The following is a 20,836-nucleotide window of genomic DNA, read 5'->3' as shown; positions in this document are numbered from 1 at the left end:
TGTTCGTTTGTGCACTTGTTTGCAGAGTGCAAATTATCAACAGTGTGTAAACACTCTTCACAAATGGTGTGAAATGCGATTAAAGGTTCGTGTGTGATTTTTTTTTCATTCATTTTTTTATTTTTATTTTTTTTTGCTTGCAACTTGCCCTTTAAACTTGATTTGCATTTTTATGCGCGAACGTGTGTGGTGCATATGCTAGAGGTTGGGCGGGGAGAGCGCTTTAAAATTTTTCAAAAGTGTTTAGTGCCTTTGAGCGGCTGAAAGAGAGTATTTACTGTGTTTATTGATGGTGGCTGACTTATGAACATATATGGTACATTCATATACTTACTATGTACATACATAGTACATGCTTATGACTATGTTTCCATAAGTGCATAATACACACATATTCATTTATATATAAAACAAAAAGCAGATTCAATAAATAAAAAAGATATTGAAACAAAAAAAAAAAAAATTATATATACAAACATTGTATATTGATAGTGTTCGAAGAAAATCTTTAATAAGTTCAGAGAAAGAGGAATGATGTTAATCACAGTTTTGTTGCTGTTGTGGAATTTACTTAGTTTACAATTTAATGTTTTCTGCAAACTGGGATGAAATTAGAGGCTTAAGCTTATCAAACAAACTTAATTTTTTAGCTTAAAGTGCACTTTTGGATTCTAAAAATTTTATTCAATTAGCAAAAATTAAAAAAAAAAAATCGTTTATCTGTCCTATCAACTGTCGTGTCGAAGTGTTGAGCCAGTGAACTTCGTGTTTTTCTCGAAATCGGATTTTTCAAATCAAGACTACGCCAAAAAATTTAACTGTAACTTCACAGTATGATTTTCTAGATATTTATCACTCCAAAGTTTGACGTTTTCTTTAAAGACTGAAATTTTGGAAAAAAAAATTATTTAAAGTTACAAATATATACATATATGTACATTACTAAAAAGTCTAATACTATACTTTATACTCTTGCAACATGTTGCCACAGAGTATAATAGTTTTGTTCACCTAACGGTTGTACGTCTAACCTAAAACTAATCGATATAGATAGACTTGATGGGTTATTTATATATAGTTATAAATAATCAGGATGACGAGACGAGTTGAAATCCGGATGACTGTCTGTCTGTCCGTCCTTGCAAGCTGTAACTTGAGTAAAAATTTGGATATCTTGATGAAACTTGGTATGCGCGTTCTTTAGTTCGTAGATGGGCGTAATCGGACTACTGCCACACCCATAAAACGCCAATAACCGAAAACGTCTAAAGTGCCATATCTAAGCCCTAAATTAAGCTATAAAACTGTGATTTGGCATAGAGGATTGCAGTAGATAATGAAAAAAAAATTGGGTACAAAATTTTGAAGTGTGGATGGCCCCGCCCTCTAATAAGTTTAATGCACACATCTCCTAAACTACTAGCGTTGCTACAACCGAATTTGCTGAACGCAAATATTATAAGAACTCCTAACGAAAATGTGAAAACTCACTCCCCATATAACGGTACTATTAAATACTACATAAAGTGTAAAAATTGTACGATATGCGTGGCTTCGTCCACTTTTAGGGGAGAACACATATCTCGAGACCCGCTCGACCAAAGTCGGTGTATGACATCCTACTGACATGTCTATGTATGTATGAATGCGAATATGAGTGAAATTGAACAACAACCACGCCTGCTTTGCATACTCGTACTATAGTAAATTTTAAGTTACACTTGATTCTTTCACTTTCCTGTGTACAAATCAAGACGAAATTAATATAACGGTATAAAACTTTGCACGAACATTGCCTTTAAAGTGTGCCACTTTATGACCAAAAATTGTATAAATGGAACCAAAACAGTTCGATCTCCTGGGTACCGAATATGTGGACCCCAGTATCTATGGCTGACTTTTGACCGATAATATCGGTCAATGTGTGATATAATAGGTTGTCAAAAAAGTCTTGCGGTATTTTCGCTAGTTGGCGCTGAAAGCGCGTAGTTCTAGTTTTATTCGTCGCATCGGGTCATGCTATACCTTTTGGAAAGCTCATTTCACGCGCTAACACGTGTTTGATTGATTGTCGTTTCTCTTAAGTCGTTCGTGAGTTATAGTGTCGCAAACATGGAGCAAAATAAAGAGAAAATACGGCATATTTTACAGTACTACTACGATAAAGGCAAAAATGCATCTCAAGCCGCCAATAAAATTTGTGCAGTTTATGGACCCGATACAGTTTCTATTTCCACCGCACAACGATGGTTTCAACGTTTTCGTTCTGGTGTGGAGGTGGTCGAAGATGCGCCACGCTCCGGAAGGCCTGTCGTCGAAAATTGCGATAAAATCGCTGAATTGGTCGAAAGAGACCGGCATAGTAGCAGCCGTAGCATCGGTCAAGAGCTGGGCATGAGTCATCAAAAATTCATTTCAATTTCAAAAAAAAAAAAAAAAATTCAATAAAAATACCGCAAGACTTTTTTGACAAACCATTATAATAGAAATTCAGAGAGACTCGCTTCTTGATAGTACTATATTTGTGTGTTAGAAATGGGTTGAAATGGGTTAATATTTCCCTTACCCACCATATTAATAATCTAAAGATTTTCGAACTTCTAGGTGATTTTATACCGCATATATCGGTCATCTTAATAAAATTGAGAGAGATTTTCTGATAACGGTTCATTTTTGTACTTAGAATGAATAAAATCGTATGAAGACCTGCCCTAGACCCCATATAATTAACAAGCCTTATGTACCTGAAAGTATTACCCCGGTTTTAATCCTTGTAAGTTGCAAGATTATAAAATATTCGGTAATACCCGAACTTCTTTTTCTTCTTTACTGGCGTAGACTGAGCTGGAGTGTTTTCGTCCATTCGGACAACATGACCGTAGCCGCTGTCTTTTAATTCGCTGAACTATGTCAATGTCGTCATATAGAGTTTGGTTTTTGTTCGTCGAGAGAGGACTTTACCCTTCCTTATTTGTTAATATTATTTCAGATAGTTTCGATTTCCTAGAACCACCGTTGCTCGTAGAGACCCTCTAGGAAAAGATAACATCGAAGATTGACCCAGTTGTCGTTGAAATAATCTTTTCAGATTTAATACCTTTTTCATAAGTCTTCGAAAAGTTTTAGTGAAAACCACTTAAAAATATAATTGAAATAGCAATATTTTGTTGTTAAACAATTAAAGTTAAAATTTTTATTGAATCAAGTGAGAGCGGATTAAGTTGGACGAACGCGATCGCTTGATCGGATTGTAAACAGCACCATAATTGGATGTCAGACAAAGTCTATGTACGATTTTAAGAAGTGAAAACGTCCATCTTGTGATGAAAGAGGGTAAGACAAAGCACCTGGAGTCCAAATACAAAGATTCTTCATATCTTCGGACCCAGAATGAATTCCACCAATAAACTAAGCCTGAACATTAAACGCAGAATAACTCTTGCAAACAGGGGCTACTTCGGCATCGATAGGCAATTGGAAAGAAGATCTCTCTCGACGAATTTATATTAGTGAGAAAGTACTTGGAGCATTCGAGAGAATCTCGGTCACAATACCGCATCCGTTCGCGTGGCCGATGAATATCGAAGAAGATGGAACCACGAACTTTATGAGTTCTTCGGCGATATGCAAATAGTTAAGCGTAGTGGCAAAAAATATTCTTGAAGTAATTTCGAGGAATGGTGCCGCGTTGACAGTCTTTGGCTGTATAAAAATCCAGGTCAGTTCCGCTTCCTTAGAGCCGACTGGCGTGGGATAGTAGCTATTTTCTGCTGGTAGCAATTTCACTCTTCAGCTTTTTACGCTCTCAACTTGTGCTCTCTTCTTATAAGTTAAGAAACAGTTTTTTATGCTTGCCTAAACCCTCTTCGATTCGCCAGTTTTGTGCATGCTGTATTTGAGCTTCGTGCCCTTGTACAACCAAAAAATGAGAACATCAATACAACAGACAGTTGAAACCAATAACACTTTGGTTGGTTTAATGCACCAGGATCAGATGCGGATAAAAATCCTGGCAAAGCCTGTCAACTAACTAGCACGCTAATTCAACAAATTTTGTCTAAGCTTAGCTCTTGATTGCAGTAAAGAGTTTAAAGGATATGCTAAAACAACATATTTTGTTTGTTAAGCTTACTATCTTCCGTCTAGCAGCAAAACTTCGGCACCTTCAAAGACAAAGTTCAGTGAAACAGCAACAATGACATATTGGCTCTCACATTTTGCAGTTATTTAAGAGGAATTTTTGTTATAACCGAGCCAAGTTGCTTAATTATTAATTTAACTTTTACCTACTTCATTTACAAATCCCTGCCGCATATTCCACGTTTTACTTCAACCTTAACGGCTTTCATTATCCCTTCTGTAGTTAGTGTGTTAACAGCTGTAAATAAGTTTCGCTATTCTTTTATTGTGTCTACGTGACGCTTAACGGTGATAAAAGCCAAAAGGGCCAATGAAAAACTTAGAACACGTATTCCTAATTATTTCAACCGACCAACAGACTAAATTGGCGTGAAGTCACCTGTCATTTGATTTATTAACTTTGTTGCTTGACTATGTAATCGATTGAGTTAGCGAAGAATGCACTAAGCGGACACGAGCAAACGAAAGCAAAGTTCTAGCCACCTGTACACCGTGGCCACCACACCGAAGTGGACGCCAGTTTGTGTGGGACTTTGTGGCGGATCAAGGGAGTTTAAGAAAGTTGTAATCGTGCTAAACATATATAATTTGTGTGATAATCATTTTCGATGGCCATCGAAGCTTGTCCTCCCAATCTTATCGCATAAAAATGCATGTAATTGAATAAAGTTCGGCATTAAAGTCTTACACATAAAAAACTCAGCTACGCTTTTCGAACTTTTAATTACATTACTCGGACACATATTTGGTTTTTGCTTCTCTCCCTCGCTCTCGCTCAACCAAAGTTGTGAAGCGAAAAACTCGAAGACATTTTAATAATTGCGCATTCATCAAGCTGTCGGTCTTTATTTACTGTCCAGTTCAAAATTTACACTGTCTCGTCTTAACCACTCAAAGAATTGCGTGAATTTCAGGAAGTGCTAAAAGCAAAGCACCGAAGTCATTTCTTTAGATTGAATCTAAAATGGAAAATGCAATTTTTTTGCGCCGAAAGTCAACACAGACTTGTTGTAAGCGACGAGTCGAAATGTTGCTGAACTTTGTGGCTCTGAAATCTGCGACAAAAATTCCTCGGATTCTTTAAGATTCAGCTTTTCGACTGCTCTAAAGCATTGAAAGCGGCTATGCAGCGTTGCACTCAATGAATTTGCATTAAAAGTACCGTTATCAAGCGAAATAAAATGAAATAGAACAAAATGAAAGGAGTAAAAAGGAAAAAACAAAAATTTTGAAAGAGCAAAGAAGCAGCTCGGAAAAAATTGACACTTGAAACTGGGCACAGTTGTTAATGACACTTAATAACAACAACACTGGCAACAACAACCGTGCCCACGTCAAGCCTTTCATAGCCGTTGCGACCGTTTTCGTATTTTTTTTTGCAGCTAAAGCTATCTAAGTTTCTGTGCGCGCTTAACTGTCATAACTCTTCTACGAGGTGCGCTCCACAGTAAACGGAGTTTTGCGAAGTAAAGGAAATTATTGTTTTGTGAGCTCGCTCAGCTCGCTGATCAGATAAAAAAGAAAGTCTGCACGATCTCAGCAGTAGGGAAAGAACTTCAGAATGCCTCCTCTAACCAAAAAATATAAAGTCGAAATGCTTGGAGCGCGTTGCTCCTTTTTTGAGCAACGTTACGCTGATATTGGACAAATAGAAAATAGATGTCTCCTTACAGCCACCTCTGATTAGGGGATAGCTGTTGTGAGAAGCGTCTTTAAGTCAGCAATATACTCGGCCCTGCCCGATGAAAGAAAATAGTTTCAGGCGAAAACAATCTAATAAGCTTTTCGCACAGCCAAATTAATTCACTACTCGATAAATGATCAGCTGTTATACTTGTTTAGTTATTAATTTTTTATTTTTTCTAATGATTAAATTCATCATTTGATTGCTATTTTAGCAATGCACCCACCAACCAAATTTATAGCATAGACAGAAACCTTCAGAGTTAAACACAGCCTACAGTGTGGACAGAAACCTTCAGAGTTAAACACAACTCAACTTACAGTGTGGACAACAACCCGCAGAGTTGTAGTCCAGTTTCATATCCATTTGAATTCGATTAAGAATTAATGTAGTAAAATAACATTTTTATTTTGTATGGTAAACTGTCCGAATTTGCGCTTTAATTAAGAGAAGGCTGGTTAATTTACCAACTAATTACTTTACGAAAAGGCTATAAAATGGCTTTAGTCCCCTAGACTAGGACTTCAATTTCGCTCTACACTTTTCAGACGGTCTCACAAACGCTCAGTGCTCTAAAAAATTCCAAGATACTGCTGGGTGCTATTGAGGAGATATGATCCATATTAGGGATTATTATAAAACTTTAAGACCTTTAAAGCTGGGTTTACCGTTTGCTGTGCAGTCTAGAATCAGGTGCTCTCAAGTTTCCGACTCCATGTCGCCAAATCAGGTGTTTTCATAAGAGGCTAAACCCAAGTTGAGCAGGTGCGCGAGCCAGCTTAAAATGCTATTAAAATGAAATTTGTCTCTGGAGTTCAAATGGAACTTTTCAACCTTATGAGGTTACAACCCCAGTAGCAACTTTGCCTAGCGTTTGACTTTAGACGGCGTGACCATGGTCAAGCGCCCAATGCAATCATCTTAAAACGGTATAAAGGTACACGTTTTCCCCTTGGAATCTAAGTATATGCATAGAAGTTCGGATTACTTCGAAAGCAGAGCCGTAATACTCATGTATAGATCGCCGTCACCTTGATGGTAAGCACTTGAAAGCTAAACGAACAGTCTTGAGTTTAGGAATGTGGCTTTTAATGGAAACCAACTGTGTAGAAACTGAGTATACGAAGATAGAACACCAATGAGGTTTCTGACTACAAAAAGTACATTGTTGATCACGACGATCGCGGTAAAAGTTTAGCATTCAATACAATAAAGTCAGCCAAATATTGAAGAAAATGTAGATTGACTTGAAGAGAATGAAGGCTGGCTTGAATTTAATCAGTATTGAGTTTGTCAGTTGAAAAATTTCTTTATCGGGTTTCGAGTTCCAAAGATCTTTCAATTAGAAACTCTTGTTTAAATCCCAACCGATCTTCAATGGAAAATTTGTTTTTGAAGAAAATTAATTTTTTTTTGAAGAAAATAATTTTTGTTTTTTTAAATTAAAGAGGATGTGGTTTGTCAGTTGAAATTTTTCTATATAAAGTTACGAGTTCCAAAAATCTTTCAATTAGTAACTGATCTGTTTGAATCCGATTGAATTTTAGACAGAAAAAAATATTTTGAAGCAATAGAAAATATTTTTTCCAATCTTATTAGGATGGAGTTCGGCAGTTGAAAAATTTCTGTATCGGGTTCCGAGTTCCAAAGATCTTTCAATTAGATACTCATCTGTTTAAATCCGATCCGATTTTCGATAGGAAGAAATTGTTTTTGAAGTGATATATTTTTTCAAGATTTAAACAGTTTGTTGGTTGCAAGGTCTCTATATCAGGTTACGAGTTCCAAAGATCTCGATCTAATCGTCGACAGTAAATAATTATTTTTGAAGGGTATTTTTTCCAAACTGTAGTAGGAACAATTTCTATATAAGGTTCCGAATTCCGAACATCTTTAAATTAGTAACTGATCCGTATAATTTCGATTGAATTTTCGTTGGAAAAATTTTTTTTTGGAGCAAAGGATTGCTTTTTCTCTAATATCTTTTCAAACTCTAAGCATAATTTGAAGACCCCTTAATCCTCAGCAAATTATGTCCACACAATATGGAGCGCACCTTGTTGCTGTTGTGTGAATAGTTTAGTATGAATCGAAGCTGTAGGAAGTGCAAAACACTCGAAGGCAAGTAACTAAGTCGTCGGTTGGCTGGCCGGTCGGTGGTGGTGCGCCCGCCTTGACAACTTCAAAGTACTCTGAAAAGTTTGGTTGCATTCTTGCTTGAGCAAAGGATTTGTATTTTTCTTTATTTTTTTTTTCCGTTTTCTGTTTTGAGTTTTTTGCATTTTTGTAGCAATGGCTCACTCACGCTGAAGGAGTTGATAAGTTTTTTAATTCTTAAAAGTACCGTTTTTTGTATTTTTTGCTATTTCTTAAGTTTTCTAAGTGCAGTGGCAAAAGTCACTGAACGTTGGAATATCAATTTTTAATTTGTGGCAGGAAGTGTTGGTTGCGCTTTGGTTTTTTTTCTAGTTTTTAGTTTATTTTCGTTCACTTTTTGCCATTACTCCTTTCCACAACTTAGTTTTCGTTAGCTTCGACGGTAATTAATATGCATTAAACTTTACTACAGTTCGACTTTAAATGGTGTCTATAGCGCGCTTGCATTTTACAAATTCAATTTTTGAGTTATGTCATTTATATACTTACACTGAAGTTTTTAATATCCGTTTCCTCGGAGATCTGCTTTAACACACCCACATTGATTAGATTGTTACAATACTGTATTGTTAGATTATTCAAGTCTTGTTCATTGAGATTACTGCCCGATTGTTGCAGCGATGAAATCAGCCATTTCATTAGCATTTGACCTGTGGAGCAAAAGGAAGTTGAAATTCTGCTTTATAAAAATTCAAGTTATTCAATAAAAATTTCATTTTCTTTTAAAGCAAAATAAGTTTTGTCTCTCTGCTCTGCTTTCTGTCCGCTTTCACTCACTTATCTTGTAGGAACTATAGATCATGTGTAACATTTGTAAGAACGCCACCATACTGTGTAACGGTATATATATTAGCTCAAAATAGACGCTCTCACACATTGAACTGTTACAAAATTGTTTAAATAGAGCTTTTTTTAGTTATTTTTGTAAAGCTTTTAAAATAAAACAGGAAAAAAATATTTTCAAATTGTGACAAAAAAAGAATCAAAGAACGAAATATAGTGGAATTTCTTTACCTTAGAAACAATATTTAAGTATATTTATGAAAAAGTTTTTGAATACAGAAATACACAACAAATAAAAAAAAAATAAATTTTTAAGTTAAGGTTTTAGGATAACAATGAATAAGGCAAGCTACTTGGGAATAATTTTAGACAGGAAGCTTTCATGGAAACCAAAGTTAGATGCTAAGGTGAAGAAAGCAGCTACAACACTTTGCACTTATAAAAGAATGATGGGGTCCTTGGCTAGCTCATTGGCTCTATACAGCAGTTGTAAGGCCGAATACATCGAAAAGGAAATACGCGGTAGAAATAAGGAAAACTTTCATAGATAAGCTATTATATGCATCAGTGGAGCTCCCAGAATGACGCTAAATCAGGTACTAAGTCATTTCACATTTACTGCCAAAGACTTGTTCTGTAAGCAACTAACAGCGAAATCAACTCTTAGACTTAGGCATTCTTTCCTATTAGTTACCTGTAATAAGAGGCATTCAATGAATAGTGCTTTGATGTTTCTACCCAATACCACGGGTTTTCGAAATCCTACAAAATTTAACTTAAATTCGGTCCCCAATATTGCCTTTCCATCCAGAGAAGATTGAAAATGAGGTGAGGTGAACAGAGACGCAGGGATAGGCTTCTGTACGTATTGGTCCAAACTAGATAAATGAGTTGAAGGTGGTGTCTTCTCAGCAAAATTATATACCAGAATCACATTTCGTCTACCAGACACTCCAAGCGGAGATCAAAGGAATTAATCAAAGCCTTTTTGTTTTACAAGGAGTATGCTCACCACAAAGAACCAATTTTTATGCACTGAGTGTTTAAGATCACTAAAGTCTCTTAAGGTTTCATCACAGAAAGACTGCCATGACTTTTTGGTGGATCTATCATCCAATTGCAAGATAAATCTGCAATGGGTTCCAGGACATAGTGTTATACCAAATGAAGCTAGACAGAATACCACCCTACTATTTGCCTTTGACTACTTTTAGATATTTATTGGAAAAATATGTTAGTATATAACTGAGTCTCGGTGAAGTCAATATTTCAACAAGCTGACAAACGTGTTATGAATGAAAACATCTTTTATACGAAAGCAAAGCTTTGTATAAGAAAATAATGGCAACTATCGGTCGAGGGTTTCTTGACGAAGTTTCGGAAGTTGCACAGATAAAACCTTTTGTGCTGATGTACTTCATCAGAAGCATAAGGTGATGACAATAGATTGAAGGAATTTCAGTCCAGGTGGCATCACAATGGATCAACTAAAGGTACGTCGTCAGACAGCTATTTTATGCTCTGAAGGGTGATAAGCTGTAGATATAATAAGGTGAAAATGTCGTAAAATTCCGAAGTAGTTTTGAATAATATTAGCGAAGATCTTTGGAATAGTCCGCGTGAGCAATGGGTATCGAAGAAAATGGAACGACGAATTGTATGAGCTCTACGGTGAGATGGTTATAGTTAAGCTCATGAAACTCAACGTGCTCCGATGCTCCAGCGAAAAGCTCCTTCGACTCGAGACCTATGGGTGGATGACAGAAGCAAGGCGCCCACGCATCCAATGAAAGGACAAAGTGCATAGCGACATGTCTGCACTTGGGATGTACAACTGGAGTGAACTCGCAAAGGATAGAGGCAACTGGAGAAGTTTCGTTTCCTCAGCCACAGACAAACCCAAGGTTGTAGTGCCAAAGTAGAAGAAGAAGATAATTTTGATTTACCCTCTTATTTAAAACAAAGGAACGAAAGTTGGTAGAAGAGCCAAACAAACCTCTTTCGATAAAAAATGAAGTTGGAAAATCAAGTTCGAGGAAGACTGAAAATACTTTCCCGGAACATCTTTTGTTGGAAAATCGTTCAGATTTTATTGAGTTAAAATCTCATTCTGCCATACACAAGACGGATAATATTAAAAATTAAAAAAAAAAAGTAAAATTAGTTTACAGTTGATGAAAAGTCAAAGGTAGTCCGGTAATTGAAAGTAATAAAATGGCGCTAAACAATAAAGTAATGGTTGTGTTCAACTAATAGTTTAAAAAAAGAAGTCGTTCTTTATAACTTCCTTTAGGCAATCTTATCAGAGGACTAAAAGTTATATTTTGCTTGTGTATGATTGGGTATGGGTAATTATGAAAATTGGCTTGTCTGGCAATAACACGTACATATTGTATTAGAAGTGCATTTGGTTTTAGTACTCAATCGTCAGATAAGAGGTTTACAAGAAAAATAAATCAAGGTTGATATTTTTAGTAGAGATAACGCCTATAATCTAAGACCCTGGCCTTCACAAGGCCACACAAATGTTAACCACTTTGATTTATCATCATTTGGCTGACAAATCTTCAAATCAAGTACATTTCGATATTTTCAATAAGTTTTCTCAAATGTGAATAATTTGAAAATTCTGAATTAATAACTACATATTATTGAAATTTTGTCTTAGAGAATCTAAGGCTAAAATCGTAGTGAAACAAAGGTGAGAAAATACACCGTTTAAGAAAATTAATCAAAAATTTCCATATTTTCAATTAAGAGGTTAACTCAGGGTTCTATGATAAAGACAGCTTTTTATTTCAGTTTCGCATTTTTTTTTAAATTTATTAACTTAAAACAAGGGACTACAATCTGTCTCTATTGATTTCTGATGATAGAACCTTAGTGTTGATAACGACAGCATTTAGCTCCATACTATATACCATACAAAGAAAGAAGAATGTGCTTGAAGGTAAATAAAATTACGTAGAAAGACAAATACATAAAGCAATACAGTAGAGGCCCGCTAATCCGGATCAATTAAAACCGGCCCCTATCCGGAATATAAGGAAATCCGGATTACCAAAGACATGTATTATGAAAAAATATTTATAAATTTTATTACGTATATAACAAATAATACACATGTTCCAAAAAAAAACAAAAAAACTTAAACCAATAAAGCATAAAAGCATAAAAGCGAATGTAGTGAATAATAAACATGTGATCCGGATTAGAGAATGTCGGTCCGGATTACAAGGGACATAATAGAAATTTTGAGGTTTTTAACCCTGTCCGGATTACAGTGGAATCCGGATTAGGCCATGTCCGGATTAGCGGGCCTCTACTGTAAAAGCTTTCGGAGAAAGAGACTTATTTTAGTAGAGTGCTGCCACCTATCAATAATTCTAAAACCGGAATTTCGAAGGGTAAAATGTTTTAGGAAGTCTTCCCAAAAATTTTACATCTTTAAAGTAGAGAAATTTCGGAAACATTTGCTTTGAGTAAATTTTTTTATAATAGAGTTGCCACCTTTAAAAATCTAGAACCGGAAGTATTGGAAAATGTTAGTTACCATAGAAAGCGTTTGCTAGAATTTGTAGCTCTTTAAAGTGGATAAATTTTAGAAAGATTTGATGCGATTAAAAGTTCTATTTAATAGAGTTGCCACATTTCACAAAATATAAAACTGAGAGTTTTAGAAAATAAAAAATGTCGTATACAGTAAGCATTTACAAAAGTCTGATATGCTTCGAGTAAAATTTTTTTCCAATAGGGTTGCCACATTTCAAAAAATGTAAACCTGCAAGTACTTCTATCTATTTCAAGTGGAGAAATGTTGGAAATATTTGCTAGTAGTAACATTTCTTTATAATAGAGTTGCTACCTTTCACAGAATTTATAAAAGTGGATTTATTGGCAAATGTAAGGTATCTTGGAAAGCGTTCCACAAAATATGATCCTCTTTTAAACAGAGAAATTTTGTAAGGATTTGCTTTGAGTAAAATTTTTTCTAGTAGAGTTGCCACCTTTAACAAATTTATATCCGGAAGTATTAGAAACTAAAATTTAAGGTGGAGAAATTTTGGAAATACATATTTGCTATGAGCGCAAATTTTTTTCTAATAGAGTTGCCATCAGTTCCTTTAATAGAAGATGTAAGGTATTCCCCAAAATTGGATCTTTTTTAAAATACAGAAGTTTTGGAAAGCTTTGTTATGAGTATAACGCTTTTCTAATAGAGTTGCCACCTTCAAAAAAGTAAATCTGTAGTTATTAGAAGATCTCAGACATCTTAGCAAGCGTTCCCCAAAATCGTTTTCTTTTTAATGAAGAGAAAATATGTAAGACATTTTTTTGATTAAATTTTTTTGTAATGGAGTTGCCAGCTTTCAAAAAATGTAAACCTGCAGTTATAAGAAAATGTAAGGTATCTTAGCAAGAGTTCCCCAAAATCTTTTTCTCGTAGATGTAGAGAAAATTTGTAAGAATTTGTTTTAAAATTTTTTTCTAATGGAGTTGCCAGCTTTAAAAAAATTGAAGTTATTTAAAAATTAATTTAGGTATCTTAGAAAGCGTTCCATTAAATCTGTTCGTCTTTAAACAGAGAACTTTTGTAAGATTTTGCTTTGAGCAATTTTGCTTTAATAGAGTTGCCACATTTTATAAATTTAAGCCTGTGATTATTAGAAAGTGTAACGCGTTTTAGAAAGCGTTCCCCAAAAACGGTAGCTATGTTTTTAAAAATTTTACAAAACAGTGTTGCCACCTGTCAAAAATATAATAATTTTCGAAAATTTCTAATTCGTTTCGAAAATCGCTTTAAAATTAAATAAATTTTGGAAAGTAGAGTTGCCATCACATCACATACATATCGAGTTTCGAAAATCGCCGTCAAATACTCTTTACAATGTTTCAGCTAAATTTACTCAAGTTAAACATTAATTGCCTCAGCTTTAACTGAGTTGTTTGAACACGGTATAATTATTCGTAATTATCGGTGCTTCGATTTCAGAAATAAATTTAAAACTCTGCTGAGTAACTAGGAAATGTGTTTGTATTTAATCGTTCAACACTTGTGAGAAAACCTAATGAACTAGTAAATAAGAATGAACGGCTGAGCTCCGATGACGTAGGACAATCGGATATATAACACTTGAAAATCATTGTTTATATTTACTTTTTTATTTATTTAAGAATCTTTGTGCGTGTAAGTTCATAAGTATACCGCAGTATGAGTCAATAACACTCCATTTATCGATTGATTATTATTGTTGATATAATTTGTTATTGTTGTCTTTTATATAACTTCTAATCTGGCGCTGCACAGTGAGTTGTCAAAGCTACACCATAAATTTTATTGAATCATTAATTTAATTTTTATTTGTTGTAAACTTACATTTTGCTGCGAATTCGGTGGATGAATAAGCCACTGGGTGCAATTGTGGCAACGCCAATTTATCAGACGCGCCCACGTTGCCATTGTTTGCGATGCAAGGTTGGACGTGGGCTGATAACTTAGGTGCTAATACGGTTAAAGAACGCAATGGGCGTTCAATATGCGCCGCCAAGTAAATATCACAATAGTAAAGAGTGAGAAAATTTTGTAATTTGTGTGCGGAGATCGAAAAATTATATTCCTCATGCGTACTTCGTATGACCTTGAAGTTTAATTTGTCAAAATTTTGTGTGTGTGTCAACTTTATAGTACTGCCGAAATCACCAGCTGACACTACAAGTGCTTTACTTGCTGAAACGACACTTTCCGCTAACTGCTTTAGTGTCTGGTTCCCTGTCGTCGCTTCGCCGCCGTGTAGTACTAGGCTTTGCTGCGTCGGCACATCGATTTTGTAATCTTGCGCATCAATGCTGACCAATTTGGCGAGTAAAGGACACCAACCGGCCGACAACTGCATTTTGCCACGATTTCTCGCTTGTATGGGTGGGCTCAGTGGCGCTATGCGCAGCTCCTGCTCCCAATCACAGTTTTTTAGTTGCATCACAGTTAAGGCGTTCGCTGGCTGGAGTTCCAAGCTCTCGGCATAGTCTATGTCATCGTAAGCGAACATATCCGCGCTTTCCAGCTCATCGTAGAAACCTTGTAAATTCGGTGTTTTGAATATTTTCTGCACGATCTCATCACTTTTGTGATACTTTTCGCCATTTGTCAGAGACATTGTTTTATTTTTAAACACCTGTTTTCCTTTAATGCAATTTTTATTCTATTTTTTGTTTAAATTTTTTTATTTAATTTCAATTCTTTTCACATTTCCAGCAATTTATTTTTTATGAAATTGTTTCCGTTCGCGCTTACTTTTAACATTTGCATGCGTCAAACACTCGCGAAAAACTAACAATTTTGTTGACACACTCAACAATTGTGCAAGTCAAGTCAAGGTGTTTTCTAGCTGGCAAACACTTGAAAATGCGTCGAACGCTTATCAAATCACCGGCTTGTAGCTGATAACCGTTGACTGCTGCGCTGAGCGTAACACTGCCAGTCAGTCTGCGAGCAACTGATTTATTTTGGTAACTAATATTTGTTTTCACAAGAGTTGATGTCATTAGAGAGATAGAGCATTAAGTACTTTTGTGTGGCTACCCAGTTGGAAAGCGATAACTAATCTGACACCTCGATAATCGAAAAAAACTGTCAACATAACTTTGATTTTTGATACACTTTGAAGAGTTTTTTTGGTCTTCGGCTCATCTTAGCCACGATATTCGTGCAATTGCTCGTCTGTTTCTCGGTCTTAAGCATAGATCCAAGACTCATCGCCCATAATAATACATTTTATGACATCCTGGTAGTCAGAACGCATTGTTTCAAAGGCGCGAAACGCTACTTAAAAAAAATTCTGATTTAGTAACTAATCGTGCTTTCACTTTTCATAGGTTCAAATGGTTTTCATTGATCCCTCCGATATTTCAACGATGCCAGTAAGATCTCTGACGGTTGATTGTCCATTCTCAAGCACCAGCTCTTTTACTTTCTTGACGTGCTGATTATCAATTGAGGTTGATGGCCGTTCTGGACGTGGTTTATCGCCAACGCGTTCTTGAGCCTCTTTGAATAATTTGTACCAATCAGAAACCCTTTGCCCGCGACAAATAATTATCACCGAAGGTCTTTTCCATAATTCTGAATGTTTCGTCACTGGAAATTTGATTCCGCATACAAAATTTAATGGAATTGATAGATTGGAGACTAGATTAGAGCCCTCAAAATGGCCTAACTGGGACAATTTATTCTGGGAGTGAACAAATGCAATCGAATTCTATCTTCTAAGCTTTATTAAACATGAATTTGAGTATATAAAATCTTGTTCTATTACATTATGATTCAAATTGGTAGATTCCAGTCTTTAGAATCCCCTACCTAACTTCTAATCTCAAAAATTTCCCTTTTCTTTTGCGTCAGTTCGATTCTTGTAAGGAACCACTTATTACTTCCTGAGTCATCACATTATTAAATCTCCCTAACACTTGTATGGAAATCAGCTTGAATTCGTCTTCACGTAGGTCTCCTCTTAACTTACTGACGTCCTATCGATTCGTTACAATTGCCTTTCCTACAGGGTATTTCTAAATATGACTATACTAAACAGAGTCTTGTGAGGCATACTAAGCGAGTGTTTAGCATTTGCTTTATCGCACTGATAATTTCTAAACACTCTTCGATCATTTGTTTGCACTGAGCGCAAAATTTAACGTGTGTGCATTAGCTCGATGACACTGCTGTGTGAAATAATTTACAGTTATTAGAAATATATAAATTTATTGTTTTGAAAATAAATGTTTAGCGTGGGCGTGGGAAAAATTGAGTTGTGAAAATTATTGAGTTGTTTTTATTTCTACACATTAACAAAGAGCTTTCTTTTATGAAGTTTCTGTTTTGTAACAACCGTTATACAATGTATTTTGACCTTGAGCTTTTCAAAGTTAGAATTTTTCCAACTTTTACTACAAGTTTGAAAACTTTCTTTACACATTTTAATTTTTAGTATTTTTCAAATATATTGAAGTTTTTTTCAATAACTAATCTCTTTTTAAACCCGTTAGTATACACTGTATACTGAGTTTGCTGATTTTGTGTGTTCAGACGGCGCTAAAATTAAGTTCTTTTCCGTATACTTATGCTCTGATTTAGCTAATTCTCTAATTATATATTCACCAGGCTAGTTCTCCTTTTACAAAAAAAAAAAGCTCTCGCTAGATGGCGCAACAGCAGAATTATTACCAAAAATCGATTTGCTATCGGTTTTGGTTTATATCAGAAATATTTACTGACACCGGTATTGATACAAGGTATGAAAAAAGTTTTTCCGCTAGGTGGCGCTAGATCCTCGATAATAAAATTAGTATTTTCGGTGTAATTATTATAAATTATATAAAATCCATTGTTTATATAGTAAACTCATGAATCTTTTAAGGTAATTTAAGCTTTCATCCTAAAATATTTGCTTTTCAAGTTTCAAGTTGGGAAATTCTAAACATTTTATTAAATTTCAGTTTTATCTCTGTCATATGAACTCTGAAATTTAGTATTTATATATTATAATTATATTAATTAATATATCCATAATAGATAATTCCATATCGTCAAAATCATGTATAAAAATAAATTTGTCGTTGTTGTTCACCGAGTGAGCCGAACGAATTTTTGGTATCCGAAAAGCCGTTTGGGATATTAACTGCTTTTATTAAATTTCCTTATCTACTTGTGGTTGGATTTTTTGGATATTATAGCTTTGCGTTGCGAATGAAAACTGATCAATTTAAGTCTCTTATCTCTCTCTAGTCCAAATATTTGTTATGGTCGATGGATGAGAAAAGGAAACATGCATTGAGGAGGTTCCTATCTTGATTTTTACGATCTTTCACCAGAAGTCACAATAGCTTATCGAAACTGATACAAACTCTCTATCTCCGAAAGTATTTCCTGTGGAACAAGCTAGGCATAACAGAGGGAAACGTTTCTATAAAAGGAATAAATGTAAAAAATGGTTCTCATTTTGTGCTTTTAATATGGTGTCGACATACGAAATGAGGAAATACGAAGAAAAATATGCTAACAGACCGCTTACGCGGTTATGGGAGCTTGCAACAGCGCGCCAGTCGTTTTTCCTTTTCGCTGTTTTGCACTAATTGGAGATTCCAACTGTGGTCAGGACCTTCTCCATTTGGTCCTTCCTCTTACTTTGCTTCCCCGGGCGCGTACTGTGTCGAATACTCTCAGAGCTTGAGTGTATTCATCCATTCGGACGACATGACTTAGCTAGCGTGGCCGCTGTCTCTTAAGTCGCTAAGCTATGTCAATGGCGTCGTATATCTCGTACAGCTCATAGATCCGTCGACTGCGGTATTTGCCGTTGCCAGTGCGCAAAGGATCATAAATCGTTCGTGGAACCTTTCTCTCGAAAACTCATAACGCTGACTCAACAGCTGTTGTCATCGTCCATATTAGTAGCTAGACGGTAATAATGAGTGACTTATAAGAGTTTGGTTTTTATTCGTCGAGAGAGAACTTTACTTCTCAATGGCCTACTCAGTCCGAAGTAGCATCTGTTGACAAGAGTTATTCTGCATTGAATTTCGAGGCTGACGCATCGCATCGAATGGTTTAGAGAGGTCCTTCGCGATCCTTACGGAGCTTTTCGTATTGCTTAACGTCTGTTCACACACCCGTATTAGTTTTGAGGGATTTCTAAGATTTGGCGCTTGGTGGCAAATCTGGTCAGTCATAGATTCGCCAGGCCTGAAGTCACACTGGTAAGGTCCAATCAGCTTGTTGACTGTGGGCCGTAATTTTTAACACAAAACTCTCGATAGAAGTTTATAGGCGCCCTTAAGGAGGCTTATTCCATGGTAGTTGGCGCAGTTTGTGGTCTCTCTTTTTGTGGATTGGACAGAGCACACTAAAATTCCAATCGTCGGGCACTTTATTGTCCGACCACATTCTACAAAGAAACTGAGGCATTTCGTCGTATTTGAATAGCTCGGACGGCAATTCAGACGAGTAATTGCTATTCAAACTTCTTCATGGTCGGGCAATGGAACGTCCGCTCCATCGTCATTGAATGGGGAATCGGTTTCATCATCTCCTGGTTTTATGCTTTCACTGCCATTCAGCAGGATGGAGAAGTGTTCTCTCCATAATTTCAGTATGCCTTGCTCTCTGCCGTGAGCTGCTTGAGCTATCTGTAAAATAATCGTTTCTAGCCACTCCTAAGTGAACGGCGCTCTGAGAACTTTCCTCACTGGCGTGAACTTTTACACACGGCCGCATCTTCCGTACGGAAAAGCCAAATTTGTAGATAGATAGATACAATTATTGGTCTAAACATAACGAAAACCTCAGTAGAATTTGTTGGTTTTGTTCGATTTAAACTCTAAGCTCTTCAAATCTTCGAATTCTTGAGATTTCCCAGAAATTCCACTAAAATATTTTCAGTATACATATATTAAGCTATGAATACACCCTTAACACTTTCGTAATATTTTAATTTGAATATTGGTCCTTAAGTACTTGTAATAATTCAATAACTAAGCGAGCACAAGCAATCTTCACTACCTTCGTATCGTAACACCGCTAAATCCATCTATAAAATTTTCAATTCTCAAACCTAACAAAACACACTTTATTTTATCACCCACGTATGCCCTGTATGTCACTTGTTAAAGTAGGATTTACGACTTGCAACCAATTCGTTTTATATGTCATTTTCAGCGCCTCACCGCGACCTCATTACGCCTTCAAGTGCCTATTTCTCAACGCTACTAATTAAACAAACTTCATTTGCGCCATAATGATAATTTATAGCGCGTTCTTCGTGCCACCAACGTCTCACAAAATATCCCAAATTCCTCCCTTTCAAGCCTCCAGCACATTCCCCGAGCACCGAACTGATGAAAACGATAAGCCAATAGCGCATTTGAGATCGCGCGCACCTTACCTAATGAGATAAAATTTTTAATGCGTTACCGGTTAACGGTGTTGCAATGCAAAGCCATCTTCCCGGCTGCAGCCGCACATTGTCAGTGTCCTTCAGCTTGCCAGCAGCGCGCTTATACGGTTGCACCAACAAAGTTTAGATGATTATTGCCACCATCAGCGGTGTTTGCAAAATAAACGCATTCAAGTTGGCAGTCTTCACTGCACACACCCTCACTCCCTGCCTAGTCCACGCTAAACCCGAAGCGCCGCGCTCCTCTCGACCGTTTGTTGTGTGCTTTGACGGTATGGATTTTCGGTAAACAACGAAAATCTGATTTATACGCGACAGCAATAAAACTGACAACAGTAACAGCGGCAGGAAGACAGGCAGGCAGGAAGGCAGCTCGAGTGTTGCAAGGTTCCTTGCAATAACAACACTTGTCGCTGTAAGTATCCTGTGCGCCACAATACAAGTCATCGCAGATGGTTGGCGTGTGAGCTTTCGTTTCACGTCGTGATAAAACTGCTAAAATGCCAAAGGTGGCGGCTGGTGGGCGGTTCTCTGAATGTTGCTGTTTTTGTTATCTCTGGTGCTGAAAGCGGCAGGGTAAGGGAGGAGGGAGTGTCGCTGCACAGATGGTCGCTCCGTGTATTGCAATAATGAAATGCGTTGCCGCATCTGCATCTGTTTGCAATGTAAAATGTTGCATGCACATAATTTTGCAACAATATTTGCACTACGATCACTCTTTGCACTGCTATGCTCTATGCCGTTCAGCGATTTTATGGCATCTGTTTTGTTGTTGCCTTTAATTTTGTTGTTTGCATTGTTTGGTAATATGCAACAGTGTCGGTTGCTGGCTGGCTGGCTTGGTTATGTGGTTGTTGTAATATTCATTGTAGGTTGACTGTTGCGGAATGATGGCGCACAGAAGTTTTGCTAAGCTCAAAAGTCGCACAGTGGTGTTGTTGGGTTGAAAAATGTGTTAAAATATTTTTTTTTATCGATGAAGAACACTGAATGGTCGAATATATTTTTATCCAGAATAATCTATCACACTTTCGGGTATCGAACTGAAATTTTGCACACATCCTTCTCTCTACAAGAAGCTACTTATTTGTCGGAACCGCCGATATCGGATTACCATGGCATATAG

At 36.3% G+C, this 20,836-nt stretch overlaps 1 protein-coding gene across 6 annotated transcripts in view; it reads right to left on the bottom strand.

The window, feature by feature from the left end:
- Window positions 1–20,836, bottom strand: part of LOC126754034 (protein cappuccino) — a 122,498-nt gene that overhangs the window by 6,883 nt on the left and 94,779 nt on the right. For all 6 annotated transcript variants that reach the window (XM_050465884.1, XM_050465887.1, XM_050465886.1 and 3 more), the window contains one exon: window positions 8,471–8,631. In XM_050465884.1, coding sequence (XP_050321841.1) covers window positions 8,471–8,631 — 161 coding nt within the window. The remainder of the gene's footprint in view (window positions 1–8,470; window positions 8,632–20,836) is intronic.

This window comes from Bactrocera neohumeralis, chromosome 3 (assembly GCF_024586455.1).
Source record: "Bactrocera neohumeralis isolate Rockhampton chromosome 3, APGP_CSIRO_Bneo_wtdbg2-racon-allhic-juicebox.fasta_v2, whole genome shotgun sequence".
Taxonomy (NCBI): domain Eukaryota; kingdom Metazoa; phylum Arthropoda; class Insecta; order Diptera; family Tephritidae; genus Bactrocera; species Bactrocera neohumeralis.
The sequence above is the reverse complement of the archived record's forward strand: the minus strand, read 5'-3'. Positions and strand labels throughout refer to the sequence as shown.